This window comes from Callithrix jacchus, chromosome 14 (genome assembly GCF_049354715.1).
Source record: "Callithrix jacchus isolate 240 chromosome 14, calJac240_pri, whole genome shotgun sequence".
Classification (NCBI taxonomy): Eukaryota; Metazoa; Chordata; class Mammalia; order Primates; family Cebidae; genus Callithrix; species Callithrix jacchus.
Window position 1 is genome coordinate 103274314 of NC_133515.1, and position 22782 is coordinate 103297095.

A 22782-nucleotide genomic window follows, 5' to 3' on the forward strand; every position below is an offset into this window, starting at 1 on the left:
CATGCCCAGCAAATTTTTGTATTTTTAGTAGAGGCAGGGTTTCACCATGTTGGCCAGGCTGGTCTTGAACTCCTGACCTCGTGATCTGCCCACCTCGGCCTCCCAGAGTGCTGGGATTACAGGCATGAGCCACAGTGTCCGGCTCCCCAAAACACACATTCTTCTAAGTTTGCTAGTGGTGCAGGTTTAACTTCATGCAAAAAAGGTGCGGTGGGATGGTTCCTGAAAAGATGTACAAGAAATGATTCTTTGTAACCCTGATACTCCTTATTCCTTCAATGTTGAACGGAGATTTTAATGTGTTTGGTAAGAGAGGTAACCCTCCAACTCTAAAACTATGTGATAACATCTTTGTACAATTTCTTTCATACGCATCATCTCACGTTGGCTCTCAGGATACCCTGTAGGAATGCAGCCTTTGGATGGTAAAACCGGAAGACAGCCACAGTGCAATGAGACTGCAAGGCTGGTGAGAGGCGTTCCCTGGATTGACATGCCCAGTTTCACCAGACTGGAACCCAGGTCTTTGGATTTTGAAGGTACCTCTCTTTTGGTTCTCTGAAGCCTCTTCTCATGTCCCCCATCTCTTCGCCTTCATTACCCTTGCAGGTGAGCTATGTCTGTCACCGAATGATGAGACCACCTCCCCAGCAGTGAGGCCCCAAATCCAGGCCAGTGCATCTAAGAACTACTGTTAGTATTATTTTACCCATAAGAAAGAGAAAACTCGTTAAGTGGATGGCATCACCACATCTCTGCATTCTAGCCTCCCTCTGTAAAGGAGTACGTTGGCCTGGGGGACCTGTAAGGTCCAATTCCAGCTCTAACCACTCCAAGACAAAGTCTGCACTCCTTAGTTCTTAGCAACTGAAGAGGCATCTTTAATAATTAGTTGCTCTGCCCTCTTGTTCTCAAGAACAAGCATCCCTGCCCTTCTTCAGTAAGCAAGCTCAAGGTTACTGCTCAGAACCCAAAAACTTGAAAGCTGGAAGGATCCTTAGTTATTGTTCCAACCATCTCATTTTTAAATAGTAAGCCCAGAAACAGGAAGTGACTTAGCAAAGCTCCCCCAATGGCAGAGACAGAGCCAAGACTCCGATTTCCTCTGTGACCTTCCCACTGGATTGGTCTGGAGTATTTTCCTACCACAAGTAATCAGAAGGTGCTTTGATACCCCAGCTGTGGCTTTAGCTTAGATTAGTGGTGCTTTGATCTCTTTAGCTGTTCCCTCTACTGAATAATTTCTTTGCAAATCTGAAAATACCTGGATTTGAAAGCAGGAAGTCTTCTCAATAATTCTCAACAAGTGACAGGGTCATGGGCTCCACCTGGCAGTCTGTTCCTAGGAACTCAACATCTATTCTGGGTTTAGATGTGTAAGTTACCTGGGCCTGCCTTAACAACTAACCACTGACAGTTTTAAACGGGTGAATACTACCACCTCACACCTATTAAGATGGCTACTATTTAAAAAAAAAAAAAACAGAATATAACCAGTGTTGGTAAGGATATGGGAACTCTTGTGCACTGCTGGCAAGAATGTAAAATGTGCAGCCACTTCAGAAAACAGTCTGAATTTCTCAAAAAATAAAATAAAATAAAATAAAATTAGCTTATGATCCAGCCACTCCAGTCCTGAGTAATATCTGAAAGAACTGAAAGCAGGGTCTCGAAAAGATATTTGCCCGCCCACGTTCATGGCGGCATTATTCGTAACAGCCAAAAGGAGGCAGCAAACCCAGGGTGACAGACGAATGGAAAAGCAAAATGTGGTGGATCCACATCATGGAATATTACTGAGCCTTAAAAAGGGAGGAAATTCTGATAGATGCTATTGTGTGGATGAACCTCGAGGACAGTAGGCTAAGTGAAATAAGCCAGTCACAAAAGGACAAACACTGTATGATTCTACTTATACGAGCTACCTTAGGTGGACAAACTCATAGAAACTCAAAGAGTGATTACCAGGGGCTGGAGAGAAGCAGAAAACAGGGAGTCACTGTGTGTTTAGTGAGCACAAGGTTTCCATTTTGCCACTGAACCATACACTTAAAGACGGTTAAAATGGTAAATTTCATGTTATGTGTATTTTATCACAATTAACATTTTTTTTTAAGAATTGAGGAAAGAGAATATTGTGTTAACCAGAACTCATTTCAGAAAGCCAGGATATTATTTGGTTAAACACTTTCTTTGAAAGAAAGCTTGAGGTGGAGTGGGGAATGCCTCCTCCAGGAGGCACAGGACAGATCATGCCCTTTAAGGCACAGGGGTGGGCCGGGTCACCCCAGGCACCTGCTGGCCAGACAGGTGCAGGCAAGTTATAGACGGTGAGGGTTCTTCTTTCCCTGCTCCTCCTCCAAGCTCTCTTCAAAATAAACACTGGACAAATGTTTAAAGAATTCAAGAACAAACCAGCTGGGCATAAATTCCCAAATTTTACTCTCAGTTATGTGTCAAGTAAAAGGCTCAAGGAAGAAGCTAATTTAATTTACCTGAGGAAGCCAGACAAAACCAGCCAAGTGGCCGGATGCAGTGGCTCATGCTTGTAATCCCAGCACTTTGGGAGGCCGAGGCGGGTGGATCACAAGGTCAAGAGATCGAGACCATCCTGGTCAACGAGGTGAAACCCTGTCTCTACTAAAAATACAAAAATTAGCTGGGCATGGTGGTGTGCGCCTGTAATCCCAGCTACTCAGGAGGCTGAGGCAGGAGCATTGCTTGAACCCAGGAGGCGGAGGTTGCGGTGAGCGGAGATCGTGCCATTGCACTCCAGTCTGGGTAACAACAGCGAAACTCCGTCTCAAAAAAAAACCAGCCAAGCAACCCACCTCCCCATACCTGCTCACTAATCTCATGACTGTCTTTGGTGTCTGCTTCCTGCTGTCTACTAAAACACGTGATCCAGCAGTGAGGGGAATGTCTGCTTTAAAGAAGAAAGTATCTTAATTACCTCAAGGGTGACAGACGATAAACAAAACCTGCAGAGGACCAAATGGAATGCTTCCATTTCCAGCGGATCAGCTTTCAGATGCCTGCTATTCACCCACCCCATAACAAATTCCTGTTAAACCTACTGATTTTAATCTCAAAATCTGGCAAGAAATAGCGGCTTCACCTGAAGGATTTTATTCACCACTTGAAACAGGATTCCACAACCCCCAATTCAAATGTTTTTAACGGAGAACTCAGCCAAATCTTACAAATACCCTTTGGCAAGACTGGGGTTTTCTAACCGTGGATTTTCAGAGAAGCTCTAAGGTGAAGAAACACATACTTTTTTTAATGTGACATCTTCTAGCTCGACCTTCTGGAACAATACAAATTTCCTGAGGTTATTACATCCCCCTGGATACCATCTTTCCAGATACTTCTGGGTTAGAAAGTGTTTCTATGTCAGCACCAAACAGATAATATAGCAAGGAACATAAAAATCTGCAAGCATATTCCACCTAGAACTCCACCTAGGACATTAATTATAAACAGCATGCTCAACTCAAATAGCATCAGTTATTAAAAATAAATATGGGGGCCGGGCACAGTGGCTCACACCTATAATCCCAGCACTTTGGGAGGCTGAGGCGGGCAGATCACCAGAGGTCAGGAGTTCGAGACCAGCCTGGCCAACATGGTGAAACCCCATCTCTATAAAAATGCAAAAATTAGCATGATGGCTGGCACCTGTAATCCCAGGTACTCAGGAGGCTGAGGCAGGAGAATCACTTGAAACCAGGAGGCAGAGGTTGCAGTGAGCCGAAATCGCGCCGCTGCACTTCAGTCTGGGCAACAGAGCGAGACGCCATCTCTAAATAAATACATAAATAGATAGATCGATTTGAATTATTTTAGGCCACACCCCTTAACAGACAATTCAGAAAATCTGCTGTTCCACTCATATATTATGCAAGTAAATAAAAGTGATTTTAATTTCCTTCCTAGTTCCTTCAACTAGAACACATTACCTAAGGCACGTTTTCTGGGGCATAATAGTGGCTCCATTTTCATATTGTGGGTTTGCTCCTTGAAAATGAAATGATGGCGTAGTAAGCAACAACTAATTATATGCAAATGAATGCAAAACTGTCTCAATAAATGCACTGTTACAATCCCTGGGTTTGTTCAATCTTTCTCACCTGTACTTTTCTTCCTACCATCCCTTCTTTAAGAACTAAGGGTCTTGCAGGAGTTGAACAGTGGCTCTTCAAATCTGGATGTCCACCTGCCTCCTCTGTTTCCTCCCTTGGCTGTCCAGGTATATGCCCCCTTCATAACATGCCCACACAACTCTATCTTTCAGCCTCAACCTCCTCTTCAGCCCTCCAGCCCAGCCATCCAGGGCAGTTGCTTGAGAAATATTACTGTCATTCGTCAAGTGGCTGAACAGGCATCTGTCTACCAAGTGAGTCTTCTCTCCTTGAGGACAGGGACGAGGCTTGCTCATTTCTGCCCCACCGCAGGGCCCAGGAGATGTCTGCAGTGCTCCATGGCCATGTTTTCTTTAATACCTTCCCATGTCTTCTTTGATGGCATTCTGCAACACTTGCCAGGAGTCTAATCCTATGCATTTGTCTACCCACCTAGGGATTTCTGGAATGACGTAATTGCATTACATCTACATGGTGATTGATCTCCAAAAGCAAAAGTGTTTTCTTGGTTCGGAACACTTCTCCTCCGGTATAATGGAAACGGAGGATCCAAGCTCACTTGGTCCTATTCTTATAACATTGAGAACCAGTGGGTGTCCCAGAGCAAAGGACCAGGTCTCAAGCAAAGTTCACTGACCTCCCGTGACCATCTTGCCAAAACCAAGATGGAAGCAGTGGCAGGCAGGAGGGTGTGGATGTGTTTTGTGAGGGAGGTCTCTACTTACCCGGGAGACACAGATGGCCTAGGGCTGTTGGGAGCCACAAGATGTATGTGCAAAGCCCCTGGTGTTTTAATGAGGAAGGAGCTGGCAGGTCATCTCATATAAAGAGCAATGAGGAACTGTGCCAGAAGCAAATGAAAGAGAACTGCTGAAAACAAATGGTCCAACCGTACTCAGGTTTCAGCACAGGCTAACCTCTGACTTACCTTTGAAAGGACACTCAGAACAAAACAGAATGGGGCTCTCTGAGAAAACAAATCCTCCTGCCTGTTTGAAGTTGAAGTGTTGTCTGTGCTGTCGGTACAGACCCTGAGACTGATCCTTGTTTTCCTGGGGCTCCTGGGGCAGGCACAGGTTCAGCCTAGAGGAGTCAGCCTCCGGAGTCAGGAATCCTCCAAAGCCCTCAGACCTTTCCCAATACCCCCGATTTGTTTACACTCCGAACACTTCACACATTACTGCTAAGCCCCAGGGGAAAGGCCACGAACCTCCCTGTTCCATAAAATGTATGAAACTCATTCAAGTGTTATAAGTACACCTGATCTGATTCTAAACAACCCCATGAAGCATTCCAGGGTAAGCATCATCACCCCATTTCTGATGAGGAGCCAGGGGCAACAGGTTTGTTCCAACATGACTGGAAAGTGAACAGAGAAGAATGGGGGGCTGAGGCTGGACCCCTAATCTCCACTGCTCTCCTCTATATAGCACTACCTCCTCATCTGAGGTGGATACATCCAGTATCAACCAGTGAGGCCCAGGTAAAGACCAGTCAGTCATGTGAGGCTTCAGCGAAGCAGATGGCAACCATCTAATTCTAAATGTCAATTCATATTTAGCACGCGTTTACAGCCCACCCAGTGCTGGAGAGATCATCCAAGACTGACTATAACCGAAGTCTGAATTACAGAGAGGCAGTTTCAAACCCAGAGCAGAAGCAAAGGCACAATCTAAGCTTCCAAGGAGAGCTGGCTTACTAGAGGGAGTGCGCTCACCCTCAAAAGGAATATTCAAAAACTCTAAACCACCCCTTGGTGGTTGTAGAGGAATTCAAGCATCTGACGAGGCTCTAACTTTGATGCTGAGATTCTATGACCTGATCATGGCAATCTCACGAAATCAAGTCTTCATCCCAAGCGAGAAACTTTTTCTTCTTGCCCCATCATGAAATTCCAGAGTGAAAACAGCAAGATGTACCCATCACCTTCAGAGTAGCTTAGCAAGGAAGGGAATGAGGGGGAAATCACTAAAATTTTAAAATTAGAAGAAATGAAGAAGACAGCAGGAATTGTTCTCTCCCAGAGCATAAAGTTCACATGACAAGGCTCCCAAACAAAAGTCACTGGGAACAGTTCAAATAAACAGCCATGACACCTAAGGGTAAGGCTGAAAAGCAGAAATGACACAAAACTGGGGGTCAGAAGGCCTGGCTGGGAGTGTTATCTTCCTGCATTTACCAGCTATGTGTGTGGGAGCAGGGTATTAATACAATGGCTCTGACCGAGCCCACCAGGCTGTCATCCTGAGTGGTCAACACAACGACTAGTTTAGAAAGGTCTTTGCCCCTGGAAGACACGTGCAAAATCTTATTATTGTCATGACCTCCCGTAGGAGGCGGCTACAGAAGCAAGGCTTGGGGTTGGTCCCGGATGTGACACCTTCAAAACTGTTCTCCCCCACATCAGCACTCCCTGACGGGGCCTCTCAGAAGGTAAAGTCAAAAGCCATTGTTAAAAACCTTCCCCTACAACCCTTAAGGACTTAGAAAGGTCACAACACCCTCCTGTGTTTTTAGTCCGTGATCCGAGACTTCTCTGGCACTTGCTTATCTCTGAGTGATTCATCATTTCCTGGAGAGAGGCTGCCCAAAACCCACTCACTGTGCAGAGAGCAAACATGCATTCTGTCACATCTGCCCTCATGGTAGGTGCTTACGGGGCACCTGTGGGCTAAGGCACATCCAGGGAGCTTAGTGATTCAAAAGCCAACCTAACATCCGTCTGAGATGGGGCCCCCTTATCTGTGTTTCTGATATCAGCAAATTATAGCTCCCCGTTACAGACCTGGCTGCTGCTCCAGGCCAACAGACCACGTCAGGACAACTAAATGACCACCCCGGCACCCTTCCTCGAGGGAAGGCGCTGTCAGCTCCCCAGCTGGGCTGCACAGGGACGATGTTGGGGCTTCCTGCTCAAGGCGACAGCCACCCTTCTCTGAGCACACTGCAGTCAGTGTCTCAGCATCTGGGGGCTCTATCTGTGGTCCGCCCAGCACCGGATAAAGTCACAAAATCACGCTGCTACTGGTGCTCGCCAAGCTCACACCCACCCTGGAGGTTTACGAGACAAATGAGGATTTTCATCCAAAGCATCTAAAAACACAAAAAGCTTCTAAGAAGTGCCCAAAATGGAATAATGACTAATAAGACTTGCATGAATATGAAATTGATTTAGAAACAGTGTCAGGTTCCTCCTGTAATTTGCACTAATGGCAATAAGGAAGTCTTTTCAGAGCACTGTAGACTGATAACTTACAGCAGTTGATAAGGGTGATGACAAAAGAGGAAGTCTGGCTCAGACTCAGGGTGATGCAGGGAAAGGAACGCAGACAAAGTCAGGCCACGTGGGCAGCAGCCCACGCCCTGCTGTAACTGACACACACTTATGGGCAGCTGCTGCCCTCTGCCAGGTCTGGATTGACTGCGTCCACCAGCATCCCTGTGGTTAAACTGTCCCGACCAGAGCACCTTGAGGAGCTTCTTAAATAGAAGAGCACAGTTCTGCATCCATCACTACCTGCTGGGAAGTTGGGGACTTTCTTGGCATGCCAAGGTTGGCGAGACATTCCCGTCCAAAATATAAAAATTCACCAGAAAAGCTGGAGATGCTTTAAAAAGCCTGCAGGTCAGAGGCCTTTTAAAGGCCTTTCAATACTTGCTGACAAAAGTGATGAAACAGCAAACACAGCCAGCCCTGGAGTCCCGCCACCAAAGCCCTGCCCGTGTTAGGCAGGTGAGGAAAATGCACAGCTCCTGCAGAGAGCTTCTGGGGCAGCGGGGCAGGCATCTCCTCCTTCCATCCCACCCCACCCTGCTCATCCCCTCCCTGCCCAGGACAGGAGGGCGTATCCATCATTAAGCTTATCTGTTGAACTCCAGCACACAGCAGAGGCTTCACAGCACTCCTGACCACAGTTTCATACAGTTCCAGAAAGGACAGCACTGCTAACACTGTTGGGATGAGGTGACAGAGGTCACATGGTTTCTTGCCTCATTGTTAACATTAGAAAATTCTACATTTGCTCCAAATTGGCAGAATCCACCTCTGGGCTTCACAGATGGCCAAGAAACACTTTCTGGGAACTGCCAAAATTCAAACCCCTGCCACTGCTTTTTCAACTCCAACGTTTCCACCAACACCATCCACCTCTAGAAGATTAAAGTCAGTTGAAAACGGCCTCAGATCAGCTCAAAAGAAAAAATGGCCAAAACACATAGAGAGTTCACATTTGGCCAGTGACATATGAGAGAAATACTCAACCTCACTCATAATTAAGATATGACAATTGAAGGAAGCCTTTCAGATGGTCCAAAATCAAAGCATTTCATTAAAACCCCAGGGTCTGTGAAAAGTAGGAAAATCGGACATCATCACTTGCTACTAACAGGGTCATAAATGGGATAAGTAACGTGGCAATGCCCATCTTTTGGGGCACATGTTGGCAAACCCCAGCAACTATATTGCTGGGAACTGATCCTACAAACACAGGAAGATCCATGTACAAAAACAGTAACCACAGCATTAACTGTAATAGGGAAAACCAGAAATCACTTAGTATCTACATGACTCCAGCTTAATAAATTACGGCCATCCACATTGCAAAATGGAGTAGTATGAGGCTGTTAATAAAATGGGGAGAGAGGTAGCTCCATTAATATTAACATGAATACGGAATGAAAACAGATACAAAAGTATTCATAATATGGATCCATTTTTAAGAATTACATTTAAAGCATTATATTACATTAAGAATTACATTTCATAAATTGTATGAAATTATATTTTATAAATTTTTAAGAATTCCACTTTTTAAGAATTGTATTTGTACATACTTTGATATGCACAAAACAATTCTGGAATGAGCTACATAGCAGACAAGGTTCCCAAGACTCACCCCTGGAGACCAGCCTGGAGGAGGAGACCTTCACTTTTTATCACAAATACTTCCCAAAGTGTTGCTTTCTAGCTTTTGTTTTTGTTTGTTTTGTTTTGATTTGATTTGGTTTTGAGACAGAGTCTCACTCTGTCACCAGCCTAGAGTGAGATGGTGCGATCTAGGCTCACTGCAACCTCTGCCTCCCAGCTTCAAGTGATTCTCCTACCTCACCCTCCCGAGTAGCTGCAACTACAGGAGCCCGCCACCACATCCACCTAATTTTTGTATTTTTAGTAGAGACAAGGTTTTGCCATGTTGACCAGGCTGCTCTTGAACTCCTGACCTCAGGTGATCCACCCACCTTGGCCTCCCAAAGTGCTGGGATTACAGGCATGAGCCACCACGCCCGGCCTTTAGCTTCTGTTTTTTGTCTGCATGTATTTCATGTCAATTATTAGTGACCTCAGAGAACTGGGAGTGAAGCTTGGAAAACTCCGGTCCACTCAGTCTCAGGGTCTCTCCAACACTGAAACCACTGAGACAGAAGAGGGTGCTGGACAGGGGCACTCCTGCTTTGGAGGGAAGGTCAGGTGAGTGACCACTCAGCTCCCCCAGCGCCGGACACTTTGCAACCCTCAGATATTAAATGCCAGGTGATGCTTGTTCCCAGGTTCCTGCTAACAAATACAAATGGCCTGGATAAAGGTGGGTGCAGACTTCTCAATACAGCGTGACTGCTATGATGATCCAGGCTTTGATTCCGACCCTTTGGCTCTTAATCAGCTCACTGAGTAAGAACAGGACCTTCCTTTCCTTGGAAGACCCAATGGCACGCTCTCGCTACACGCTTGCAAGAGCCCTCTGTCCAAAGTCGTGTCTTGTCAAAAGAATGCTCTGCCCTTATTCTCATTATTTCTGTATCATCGCCACCTCTACCACACCCCAGCAAGTGGGGTGGGGGACCAACATCACCTAGATGTTCCAGAGCACTGTCATTAGGAGACAATACAGCTCAGCGGGTAAGACTGCAGGCTCTGGAGGTGTTCAAATCCCAGCTCCACCTTCCATTAACTCTATGACCTCAGCCTCCCAAAGTGCTGGGATTACAGGCAGCTTACTAGCCTCTCTGCACTGTGGTTTCGCATCTGTTTTATAAAAAGGGATGACATCAGCAGAGCCACCTCATAGAACTGTTATGAGGTAGTAAAGTACTTTTCCCAACACACATGCACCAAATAAAAACCAGTGCTAATTCTGAGACCACAAACTGGTCCCAGACAAAGGCCGGTCTTTGAATAATGTCTCTTGCTGAAGAGCACTTTGTGTTTTGTTTTTTCTTTTTTTTTCTTTTTTTTTTTTTTTGAGACGGAGTCTTAACTCTGTGGCCAGGCTGGAGTGCAGTGGCGCAATCTTGGCTCACTGCAACCTCTGCCTGGATTCAAGCAGACTGAGCCTCATAATACTCCATTTTGCAATGTGGATGGCCGTAATTTATTGAACCCAAGCCTCCCGAGTAGCTGGGACCACAGGCGCATGCCACCACGCCCAGCTAATTTTTGTATTTTTAGTAGAGACGGGGTTTCACCATGGCCAGGATGGTCTCGATCTCTTGACCTCATGATCTGCCCGCCTTGGCCTCCCAAAGTGCTGGGATTACAGGCGTGAGCCACCGAGCCCGGCCGCACTTTGTATATATCACCTATTTCAATGGTACCTTTCCAAAAAGACAGAGGCAAAGAATATTACTGGTTAAAATGAATACAGAACTATCTGAAGGCTATGCCTACATTCCACTAGGGTGGTAACACATTCTCATTTGCCCAAAATCTGGCCCAAAAAGACCACCCCAAAACTGGGTAGCATTCTGGCACTGTGCATTCTGGACATTCTGTTGCCAGGTGTCTGGGCGCCCACCTCACCTGGTGCTGGTTATCCTACAAGCCTTGCTGCTTGTCTCCTGTCTTATAAACCATAGACCTATGGCCTAGTGAGATCCATGAACGCAGAGGACGGCTTGGCCAAAAAGTGAGTGTGTGTGGCCAAACAGACAGAGGGCAAGGGGAGAGGAGCAAGGCCCCAGGGAGGTAAGTGCACCACCAGCAGGCAAATGGGGGTGTCGGGGTGTCTCCCATGCAGGGCCTATGGTCAGTTTTGTGAGCCAATGCAAATCAGCTCACACTCAGGAACAAACAGGACTTCCTACAGAGCAAAGTGCCCGTTCTAACGACCTACAGCTTTTTCTGGAAAGACCCAGCAATCAGCATCAGCCGAAAATTCTAAGTTGTTGGGAGAATTTCATCAGTGGGTTGGGACATCCTGCGGTTGGTGTAGCCATGACTTCCAGTGTGAAAAAGCTTCTGGCTTCTCTCCTTACGGAGCCCAGTCCAGCTGGTTCCTCCCCACCTCTCAGCTGGGGATGGCATTGGCACAACCTACCTCAGCAAGCAGGCCCATGAGGTGCTGAGATTTTAAGACTCCTGGGCTGCATACGTCATTGTGAAAAGTGTCATCCTGGACCCGGACCCGGACCCAGACCCAGAGCTTTCCTCAGGCAGAAACTCACTACAACATATCTCTGCATGCACAGACCCCACCCCAACCCCAGCTGCTAGGGGTTTGTTCGGTCAATTACAGGTGGGAAGATGGAGAGAGGAAAACAGTGGAAAAAGCGGAAGAGGAAGGGAGCCCACAGGAAGGGAGGTCAGGGCCCTTGCTCGGGACCCCAGCAGCCCCAGAGCCCAGAGTGGCCTGGTGGTGCGGGGTGGGGGCGGGGGGGGGGACAGATCCTCTTCAGGCACAGGTGTATCCTCTGATCAAGGAGCAGGGCCAGTGCGGGTGCGTCCCCTCCACACACAGGCATGGGCCCCACTCCCTCCAGACCCTCACTCACAGATCAGAAAGCAAACACTTCAGAAACGGCCATCCAACAGGCACCTGGGCCTTTTCTAAATTAAGAACCTGTAACATCGCTGAAGGGCTTGCTTGGGTTTTGTCCCAACTCTTTTTTTCCCCACACACCCAATTCTGGTTTTAAACGAGAGGGCTTATTATACCATACATTATGCCAGGGTTCAATAAAGTGTCAAAATTGTGACTTTGCCCTTCCCAGGGAACAAGCCCCAAAGCTGCTAGTGGGTGATTCCAGGGTCTTCCTCCTCATTACCCCTCAAAAGCTCCGAGTGCCTGTACCCCTCAACCACCCCCATCAGCAAGCTTGCCCAAATCAATTAATCTCATTGGGTACCTTTTAAACCTTGAACCCAGTACATAGAGGGTCAGGAAAGGCCAACCCAAAGACAGGTGGCAGGCAGGGGAAGAGAGCGCCCCACAGGGATGATTTACAGAGCAGAGGCCAGCATCAGCCAGGGCTGTCCCAACCCCACAAAGAGCCCCTCCTTGCTGGCACCCTGTGGCACCTTAAAATGACCAACACAATGATTCATGGACCCCATACTATGTTCCAGGGGCTCTTTTTTTTAATCTCAGTTAATTTTTTAAATTAAATTCTTGCAAATGAGTATGATTATCCCTTCATTTTACAGATGAGAAAACTGAGGCTCAGAGGATTGAAGTCTTCTGCCCAAGTTCTACATCTGTGAGTGGTCAGAATAACAACTGCGAAGCCCAGTGCTCAGTGCCGGCCACGGTGGTCTCAGGACCTTCTTCTGAAATATCTGTTCATCTCCTGACCTTCCTCTGCCCTCTGGTCCAGGGCCCTTCGTGCAGCTCACCCAGCAAAAAGCAGAAGAGCAGGATCCACAGGCTTCCTTCTGGCCGAGCCAAGCTGATCATCCCAACCTCATTCAGGTGAGACTCCTCCTCAGTCACTTCCAAGCCCCTCCCCAACCAGGATCCCTGTGGTCCCACACCTGAACCCTCGGGTTCTCTCCCAGGCCTCCAGACTCAGCAGGTCCGCCCCTTGTCCCCTGTGCTTTCCTAAAATAAAAGAACTGCTGGCCAGGTGCGGTGACTCACACCTGCAATCCCAGCACTTTGGGAGGCCATGTGGGTGGACGACAAGGTCAAGAGTTGGGCACGGTGGCTCCTGCCTATAATCCCAACACTTTGGGAGGCCGTGGCGGGTGGATCACGAGGTCAAGAGATTGAGACCATCCTGGTCAACGAGGTGAAACACCGTCTCTACTAAAAATACAAAAATTAGCTGGGCATGGTGGCGTGCACCTGTAGTCCCAGCTACTCAGGAGGCTGAGGCAGGAGAACTGCTTGAACCCAGGAGGCGGAGGCTGCGGTGAGCCGAGATCACGCCATTGCACTCCAGCCTGGGTAACAAGAGCGAAACTCCGTCTCAAAACAAAAAACAGAAAAACAAACAAAAAAAGAGTTGGAGACCAGTCTGTCTAACATAGTGAAACCCTGTCTCTACTAAAAATACAAAAAATTAGCCAGGCGTGGTGGTGGGCACCTGTAATCCCAGCTACTTGGGAATCGCTTGAACCCAGAAGGCAGAGGTTGCAGTGCACCGAGATCATGTCATTGCATTCCAGCCCATGCAACAATGTGAAACTCCATCTCAAAAAAGAAAAAAAAAGAAAGAAAGGAACTGCTGATAACTGGGTCCTGCGTGGGTGGAAGAATTCGCTCAGGGTCCCTCAGAGACCAGGCAGAGCCCAGACCTCCTGACGGAGTCCAGGGCTCTGTCCAGGCCCAGCTCCACAAGACGATGTTGTCCCACATGCAAACAGGAACAAAAACCAAAACCACACAACCATGAGCAAAACACTCGGTAACAAATGTTGGCAAACGTGAAGAGCTACAAAAACATAGAATCATAAATCCCAACTGCTAGATCTTTCAACAAGAATCTGGGGGCAAGAAAAGTGTTCACGTGTGGCTGTATTTATTTCTCAAATACTATACATTCCTCACCTGCTTACTTTCATTCATAAGACCCAAATTACGGAACAAAGGATAAACAATCTCACAATCACTAGCTCTAGACCACCACACCACAACACCCCCAATTACAAAACTGTTACAAGCTCCGACTTCCCAAAACACTTCTATCCTGTGGGAAACTACTGGGTTTCAAAAACTCTCCAAATTAATATTGCCAGTGGTCTTAATTGGTTTCCTGCTTGCTGATCAAAAACAGGGTTGACACCTGCTTTCTCCAGCAACTACAGACCACACAAATAACTTATTACTCCAGCTCTAGGGCACTCAAGTTACTTCCAAAACGTTACTTCTCATCCTCTATTTTCCTGGCCTTTTCCATAATAAAATTATGTGCAGAAGCAGCTGATGGAGCTCTCTAGGCCTAGCACCCACTAGGCTGAAAGAAAGGTGCAGAGGCCCCGCAGGGGAGAGCTGTAATATGAGAACCGGGATTCCAACCTGGGCTCAGCCTGCCCTGCAGCGCGGCAGCTGTGTGACCTTGGGCACGGAGGTCAACCTCCCTGAGCCTCAGTTTCCTCAATTGCAGAGCTGGAATCCTAACTCCGGGGGAAAAGAAAGACCCTCATCCCAGTCCCCAGCGCATAGCACGGGCTGATCGCGCAGGGCCAGGACGCACCCACGCTAGCCGGCTGGAGTTGGTCCCCGCGGTTCTAGGACTGCGCGTCAGCACCCCCGCGGCGCCCCCGCCGCTCGAGACCATCCAGGACGGACCCACGCCGGGCCTCGGGGCGCGCAGGGAAGGCCAGGCCCCAGGGATGCTCGCGAGGCCCTCCCGGCCTCCCGGGCCTGTTTCCCCGCCTCCCTCCCCGAACCACTTCCCGGAGAGGGCCGCGGGGACAGAGCCCGGACGTCGGTCATCGGGACCCCGGGGCCGAACCCCCCCCCGCCACGCGCCTCCAGCGACCCCAAGCCGCGTCCCGCCCCGCCTAACCCGAGGCTGCGGCCCCTGCCCCGCCGCGGGAGGCGGGAAGCGGCGGCTACTCACCGTGCGGCGCCGCGCGTGGCAGCCTTTGTATGCAAACACCCAGCCCGCCGCCCGCTGTCAGCGCCACTCGCCTCGGGGCAGGGGAAGGGGCGGGGCAAGATGGCGGGGCGGGGCCAGGCCAGCGGGGCTGTGAGAGGGGGACTCGGGAGGCCCTGGCCCGAAGCTGCTTTCAGGGCCGCCGGCCGGCTCTGGCAGCTCCCCACTAGCCGCCTGCTTTAGCGTTCCTGGAGGTGGGGCCCCTTAGGCCACCTTTCTGATTTTCCTTTCCCTAGCCAAACTCTTGCATGTCTTCAACACTCCTGATTGACCTTTGCTGATGCCTGGAGGGAGGGGGACGGAGGAGTATATGGTAAGGGCAGCCAGGTAAATGACCAGGTAAACCTCCCAGGGCCTGGCCAAGATCCCGTCGGTCCTGTAGGTCCTGCCCCTCACCAGCGACGGGACCTGAGCCCGTCCTTGACCTTTCTGACTCTCGGCCTTCATTTCTTTCACCATAAAGGCGCAGCCACGTTGACCGATCGCCATCTCTTCTTAGCTTCTCCACGGTGGGCCACCTCATCCTGATGGTGGCAGCATCCACTCCTGCCTCCGCCAAGCGGAGCTCCAGCTGCGGAAGGGTGGCTCTAAACAGGAGAGGGACAGGCAGCTTCCTGCACTTCTCCAGCCGGGAGGCAGGCAGGGGACAGATAATGAGCCACATAACGTCCGGTGATGAAATGATGTCCATCAATCCGAGGGTGTCACATTTGAACTGAAACTCTAAATGACAAGAAACACCTATGTCTACAATGATGGGGGAGGAGCCAGGGCCTTCTGGAGAGCAGAAGCGGCAGGTGCAAAGGTCCTGGGGCTGTCGCTGTGGGCTGGAGGGGAGGCAGGGGCCAAAAATTTAGGTCCTGTAGGCCAAGGCAAGGAGTTAGGTATTATTTAGGTATTATTCCAAAACCAATAATTTTTGGGACAGAGTCTCACTCTGTCATCCAGGCTACAGTGCAGTGGCACAATCTCTGTTCACTGCAGCCTCCACCTTCTGCCCTCAGGCAATCCTCCTGCTTCAGCCTCTCATGTAGCTGGGACCACAGGTGCGTGCCACCAAGACCGGCTAATTTTTTTAATTATTTGTAGAGACCGGGTCTCCCTATGTTGGCCAGGCTGGTCTCGAACTGCTGGGCTCAAGCAGTCTTCCCACCCTGGCTTCCCAAAGTGCGGAAATTACAGGCGTGAACCACCACGTCAGATCCAAAAAGAATTTTAAACCTGACAACTATATGAGCTAATTTACTTCTTTAAAAAGTCACTCCTCCACTCCGTGGAAAATGGACTGCAGAAGTGGAGGCCAGCAGATAGGTGGCGCTGCAGGGAACCGGGGGAGAGGATGGCTCAGATCGCAGGGGCTGCTCAGCCGGAAGTTAAAAGACTTGAGAGAGATTTGGAGGCAAAACCCACAGGCTTGCTGATGAATGGAGCCAGTGAGGTGTGTGATGCGGTAGGCGAGTCCCCGTGTGGAGCTTGAACTGCTGCTCTGCTGAGATGCAGAGGGCCAGGGAGGAGGCCAGCTTGGAAACAGCATGGAATGCAGCAGCTCAGTGAATTGGACAAGCCGGCCAGCTTGGGATAGACGTTTGGGGGCAGCTGCTTGGAGAGCTTTGTCCAGGGACGCAGCTCCCGTCCATGTGGCCAAGTGTGGATACGCTCCAGCTGGGCTTGGGGAAGCTCCCATCTAGGCAGCCCATCCAGGAAAGCAGGCAACCCCCTCCCATGCTGACATTGCAGAGGTGGGGGCTACACAAAGAGAATCTTGCAGTTTGTGGGTGAGATACCTCCACAAGGTTTTCTCAGAGACCAGAGTTTCAAGTGCATCACAGCTGCCCACAAATTCCTGAGGTTGCAAGCCCCCAGCCCAAAGCCCTCCTGCACCCTCCCCTCCCACCTCCAGGGAGGACCTGGCCTGGGAAGCAAGTCTACCCTATGTGGAAAGGCTTTCCAGGAAGCCAGTCCAACTTCAGGCCACTTAATTTGGTTTTTGTGTAAAATAATTCCATTATTCCAATGTGGAGATGGGAGGTCTAAAAACACAGGAAAATTCAACTAAAAGCCCTCATTCTGAAAATGATGAGCTTGGGGGCCGAGCAGGGCTAGAGTCGGCTCTGATGAGCAGCATGTGGCTGGATTCAGAGCAAATTAGGTCCCACTGTGCCCAGCTTGCCACCTCAGGGAAGGCCGGGGGTCAGGGGAGCCTTTTTTACAAACAAGCAGTAAGAAGGAAACACTCACTAGATCAGTGTGCTCCCAGGCTATAAACAAAATGACTTTCCAAAGCCCTGGTGCTTTTGATCCTGCACTGGCTGGAGTCCCCCTGGGAGGGCCCTTGGCTGTGCTGTCAGCAACCAGGCCTGACCTAGCAGTGACTCAGCCTGGAGAGCTGAGGCGATCCCCCTGGCCAATCCCAGGACCTAGCCCCACTCGGAAGAGAGGGAACTCCAGGGATGAGTAACCTTGCTCCAGCTGGCTGGAGGAGGAAGGAGGGGCTGAATAATGCCTTAGCAAAGCAGCACAGGCATCCTGATTCTGGAGGCTCAGTTTCACAATCCGGGAAATGTGCTGCAGGTACGCATGACACAGATCTGCTTTGAGGATGAAAAGGCATCAGGGGAAGCTGCTGTCATGGTTGTGGAGTTGGAAGATTTTTCGATTCTAAAACTCTGTAAGTTGAGGAGTTGCCCTTCCCAGAAGGATCTGTTCACTGCTGAGCCCAGCTGGTGACAGTAACTATTGTATCCCAGGAACTCTGAAGTTGTCCAGCTCAACCACCTGCACAGTTTAAGGGCTCTGCTGTCTGGCCCAGAATACCTGGTGCAAGGTAGGCAGGAAGAGCGAGCATCCCTCAGCGCCGCTGCCCTTCCAGCTGCTGTAGGAAGGAGAACTGTTGGCTGATCCCCCAGGACTGTGAGAATGGTTAGCTCTTTAACTGCACCGGATCCCAAAGAGAGGACAATGAATTCTTCCCCCAGAGGTGCAGCCTTTTATCCCTGGCACCTGTGCCTGGGGCTCTGGGGAAGGGAGGGCATCTCCTCGGGGTCTAGAGCCACTGCTTGGTTGGGGCACCTTCATCAGGTGACTTTGTCCTGGGCACTCTCTCAAGAACCAGGTGGGAACCAGGGGACAGCTGGTGCCACTTCACCACCTTGGAGGGCAGGAAACAGTGGAGTTGGACTGGTGGAGTGGAGCCCCTGGGTGCCATGGCTGGCTGAGCAAGGACAGTTTCATGGGGAAGAGGCAGGTGTAAAAGGCCCTGGGTTCCGCAGGGAGAGGAGGACAGTGATCCTCAGAGAGCGAACATCTGGAACCAAAGCACAGAAGGACTGGACAGTCACCAGGGGCTGTCCAGAGGCCCACTCCACAGTTAGGGCGGGGCTCCTAGATTAGAGTGCAGGCATAGGAAGTGGCAGGGAGGTAAAGGCTGACAGGCAGGTGGCCACAGATGGGCATCTTGGAGGCCCTAGGCTGAGCACTGGGGGCTCCAATGGGGAGCAGACCAGATACAGTGTCTGTCTTCAGAGAGTACACAGTCTGGGATTGTGGTCATGTAAAAACTGTCACTGTGCTCCAGGCCACTGTGAACTGAAAGGTCATGTGTGCACTGAAGCAGGATTTGACCTGCCTGGTCTCCAAGCAAGAGGATTCACCTGACCTTGGTGGCCAGAGCAGGCGCCAACCTAGACAAATCTAGGCCCGGTGTCAAGGAGCAGAATGAACCACGGGTCAGCCAGCAGCAGGCGTATAGCAGTCAGGCACACAAAGGTGCTTGAAAAAAGCCCGCTTGTGGGCGGGGGAGTTCACAGCAAGCCCCATGCCTATCTCCCTCTGATAAAGCAAGAGGGTCTGCAACACCCTTTCTCCTCTGGTCAGATTGGAAACGATTCATAATGAGCATGGCTAGGACAGAGAACAGCAGAGAGGCAGGAAGGAAGAAAGAGACCAAGGTGCAAGGGGCAGGGCGGAGAAAAAGACCTCAGCAGAACCAGTGAAGGAGGAGAGAACTCCAGTACTTAGAAACAGTGGTGACGCTGGGACGCATGGACTGTCACGGTGCGCTCTAATTCCAGGAGGAAACAGAAGACCCCACATGTCACTGTGAGTCAGTCCTCTGAGTCGCCATGACCTTGTTAAACAAGTGTGGGGTTGTCACAGCCATAAGCAGCACATCTCAAGTCTCACATTCCCCAGTGCTAAGGAAACAGCTACACCGACAGGAGGCTAAGGAGAGCCAGAGGCAGAAAACCCTTAAGAGTCTCTCCTTTCCTTAGGAAAACTGAGGCCCAGAGAGATAAACAGTGGTCAGTAAGTGTGTCTAAACATAGAAAAGGTATAGTAAAAATACTGTATTCAAATCTTACGGGAGCAGCTTCGTATGTGCAGTCTGTGGTGGACCAGGACACTGATGCAGCACATAACTAGATCTTCTCATTAGCAATAGGAAACCTGGTCAGACGCACAAAGTCTAGGGTTCAAAATTGAACAGGCTCAAATTCAAGTCTAGCTCAGCCACGTGGCTGAGTGCTGTCTGAGCCTCAGCATCCTCAGCTGTTAAAAAGAGGTAACCATCCCCGTCTCAGCAGCTTTGGGGGAAAATTAAATGAGATATATTGGCATCCAGGCAACCAATAAAATATTGATTCACTTTACCCGTTCCAGCTCTTACCACTCAGCAATTGCATAGCATTATCACCGATGGATGAACTCAGGGGTTGGAGACCAGCCTGGGCAACATCCTTGCCCAGCTAATTTTTGTAGTTTTTGTAGAGAGACAGGGTTTCGCCATGTTGCCCAGACTGGTCTGGAACTCCTGAGCTCCAGTGGTGTCTTTTGGAACCAATTTCCTTGCAGTTGCAGTTTATTTCCTTGCAGTTGCCAAACAATATTATTTATCTAACGGTCATGACACCTTAGCAGATAACAGAACTACCAAACAGCAGTGCTTACTATGCTCATGGATGAGGTTTCTAGCTGTCTTCTATTAAGCAGGTGGCCTTGAATTCTGGCAGCTCACGCTTCAGAGTTACCTGTGGACACATGACATCATTCACAAAATGTTCTTTTTCTCCCCAGTGTCTCTCGAGAATGAAAATGACCAGGCCATCCTCACATTCTACAGCGGTTCACCCAGCAACTTAGAGACACAGCTGGGGCAGGACTCCCAGGCTCCTAGTCAGTCCCTCCTATGGGGATGCTAAGCCTCAGGGCTGACATCTCTTAGTTCTGCCTTCCAGGAGAATTTCACAGGGGCTCCCACTTGCACTGCTGTGAAGGCCATCCTGCTCCTTGTCAGGCCTGTCTCCTCCTTGGCTTGAGGGAGATCTCTTTTGTGCCCAAATTTTGAATAAGCAAACTGGATACAGCATCTCTGAGTGCTCTGGGAAGAATTTTATGAGAAGTGCTTTAGAAAAGGCATGACTTTATGCCTCGGCTAAGCAACCTGTTGGACACTGCTTGGTATTTATGGCTACGTGGTTCCTTGTTCAGACCCACTTCCTCTGATTAGCAGTCACAGATCTTCTGGGCTTTCATTTGCTTATTTCTGTTTAGAGTCATCTCTGGGAAAATGGCTTCAAATTTTTTATCCCGAAATGTAGCCCTGTATCAACGGACAAGATGATATTTCTTTCTTTTTCTCTTTCTTTCCTTCCTTCCTTTCCTCCCTTCCTTCCTTCCCCTCCCTCCCTTTCTTCCTCCCTCCCTCCATCCATCCTTCTCTCCCTTCCTTCCTGCCTTCCTTTCCTTCCTTCCTTCCTTCCTTCCTTCTTCTTTCTCTCTCTCTCTCTCTCTCTCTCTCTCTCTCTCTCTCTCTCTCTCTCTCTCTCTCTCTCTTAAAGGAGCTTGCTCTGTCACCCAGGCTGGAGTGCAGCGGGGCAATCTTGGCTCACTGCAACCTCCACCTACCAGGTTCATGTGATCCTCCCCGAGTAGCTGGAATTACAGGTAAGCGCCACCACGCCCAGCTAATTTTTGTATTTTTTTAATAGAGACGGTGTTTCTTCATGTTGCCCAGGCTTGTCTGGAACTCCTGAGCTCAAGTGATATGCCCGCCTCGACCTCCCAAAGTGCTGGGATTACAAGTGTGAGCCACAGCACCTGGCCAAGAACAAGAATTGTCTATGGCTGCATGAACCAAGGCAGTCCCCGGAGGTAGTGTGTACCTGGGGGAAGTGTTACCTAGCTCAGAAAGCCTTCCCAAGGCAGTTCCCTTCCCAAGTCACCCCTTCATGAACTTTGCAGCTCTGTTATGAGAACTATACACATCTAGGATTGTCCAAGATGAACAAATGACTCTCGTCCTTGCTAATATTGCTTGCTCCGAAATCCATTTTTTCTGATACTAATACAGCCTCTCCAGCTTCTTTTGATTAGTGTTAGCATCGCATATGTATCTCTTTCCATTCTGTTTACTTTGACCTGTCTTTATGTTTAAAGTGACTTTCTCATTGACCCCATGTAGTTGGGTATTCTTTTTTTAACCAATCTGACAATTCCAGAAGTTGTAATGGAAGGGTGTGATGGTGAATTTTTGGTGTCAGCTTGACTGGGCTAAGGGATACTCAGATAGCTGGCACAGTATCATCTCTGGGGATGTCTGTGAGTGTTTCTGGTAGAGGCTGGCATTTGGATCAGTGAACTGAGTGAGGAAGGAAGATTCATCCTCACCCATGTGGGCTAAAATCAGTTGAGTTCCTCGATAGAGCAAAAGGGCCGAGGAAAGGCAAATTCGCTCCCTCTTCTGGAGCTGGGACCCCCTTCTTCTCCTGCGCCTGGACCTTAGCACTCCAGGTTCTCCAGCCGCTGGACTCCAGGACCTGGCTGGCAGCCCCTCAGGTTCTCAGGTCTTTGAGCTCAGACTGAGCTATGTCACCCGCTTCCCTGGTTTTCTAGCTTGCAGACAGCAAATCACAGGACTTCTCAGTCTCCATCATCATGTAAGCCACTTTCCAAACTAAACCCCCTCTCAGTTATCTGTATCCATATCTGTCGTATCTGGTTCTGTTTCTCTGGAGAACCCTGAAACAAAGGGTTTACACGTCATGCTATTCACAATAGGTTCTATAAGTAGTAACACCCTCATCTAATTCTGTCATGAATGTCATTTCTGAATGTGTTTATATTGATGGATTGTTCTCTGGACCTTCCTTACAAGGCCAGTATTTTTATTGGACATGGGACGTTGTCAATTTTATACCGTTGGTGACTAGATTTCGTTGTATTCCTTTAAACAGTGCTCTGCTTTGTTGTGAGACGCAGTAAAGTTACTTAAGATTACTTTGATCTTTCTGAGGCTTGATGTTCGCGGATCCAGAGCAGCCTCTGTCTGGGACTAATTTGTAGCCTCTGCGAGGCAGTTCTCTTCTGCCTTTCCTCCTCTATGTCCTGAATTTTAGGGGGGTCTTCCAAGTCTGGCTGGTGGAAGCACAGTTTTTTTGTTGCATAAAACTGACCTCAAAATGTAGCAGCTTGAATTAACGAGTATTTATTCCCTGCAGTTTCTTGTGTCAGGAATCCAGGAGCAGCCGTCTGGTGGCTGTGACTCGGGCCGTCTTGTGAGGTCGCAGTCAAGGTGATGGCTGGAGTGGAGCCCTCTGAGTGGGGCCAGAGGATTAGCCTCCAGGGCGGTAACTCCCATGGCTATGGGGGGGCTCCATTTCCTGCCTCATGGACCTGTCAGGAGGCTGATTGAGCAATACAGCTTCTGGCTTCCCCAGAGTGGCTGACCCAAGAGAGGGCAAGGCAGGAGCCACCAGGCTTTCTACACCCTAGTCTCTGAAGTCACAAACCATCACCATCACTTTCACCACATTCTGTCCTTTAG

The 22782-nt window shown here is 49.3% G+C and overlaps 1 protein-coding gene across 50 annotated transcripts in view; it reads right to left on the minus strand.

The window, feature by feature from the left end:
• The window catches only part of LPIN1 (lipin 1), a 160451-nt gene that overhangs the window by 67879 nt on the left and 69790 nt on the right, over positions 1-22782 (minus strand). For 20 of the 50 annotated variants that reach the window (XM_078348490.1, XM_078348469.1, XM_078348487.1 and 17 more), the window contains exon 1: positions 14925-14993. The exons of 27 other annotated variants lie outside the window; for them this stretch is intronic. Coding sequence is in view for 3 of the 23 variants with exons in the window: in XM_078348462.1 (XP_078204588.1) it covers positions 19908-19916 (9 nt within the window). In the remaining 20 variants the exon portion in view is untranslated. Of the gene's footprint in view, positions 1-14924; positions 14994-19907; positions 19988-22782 lie in introns of those variants that run through there. 3 more of the 50 variants (XM_078348462.1, XM_035273186.3, XM_078348461.1) reach the window with 1 other exon arrangement.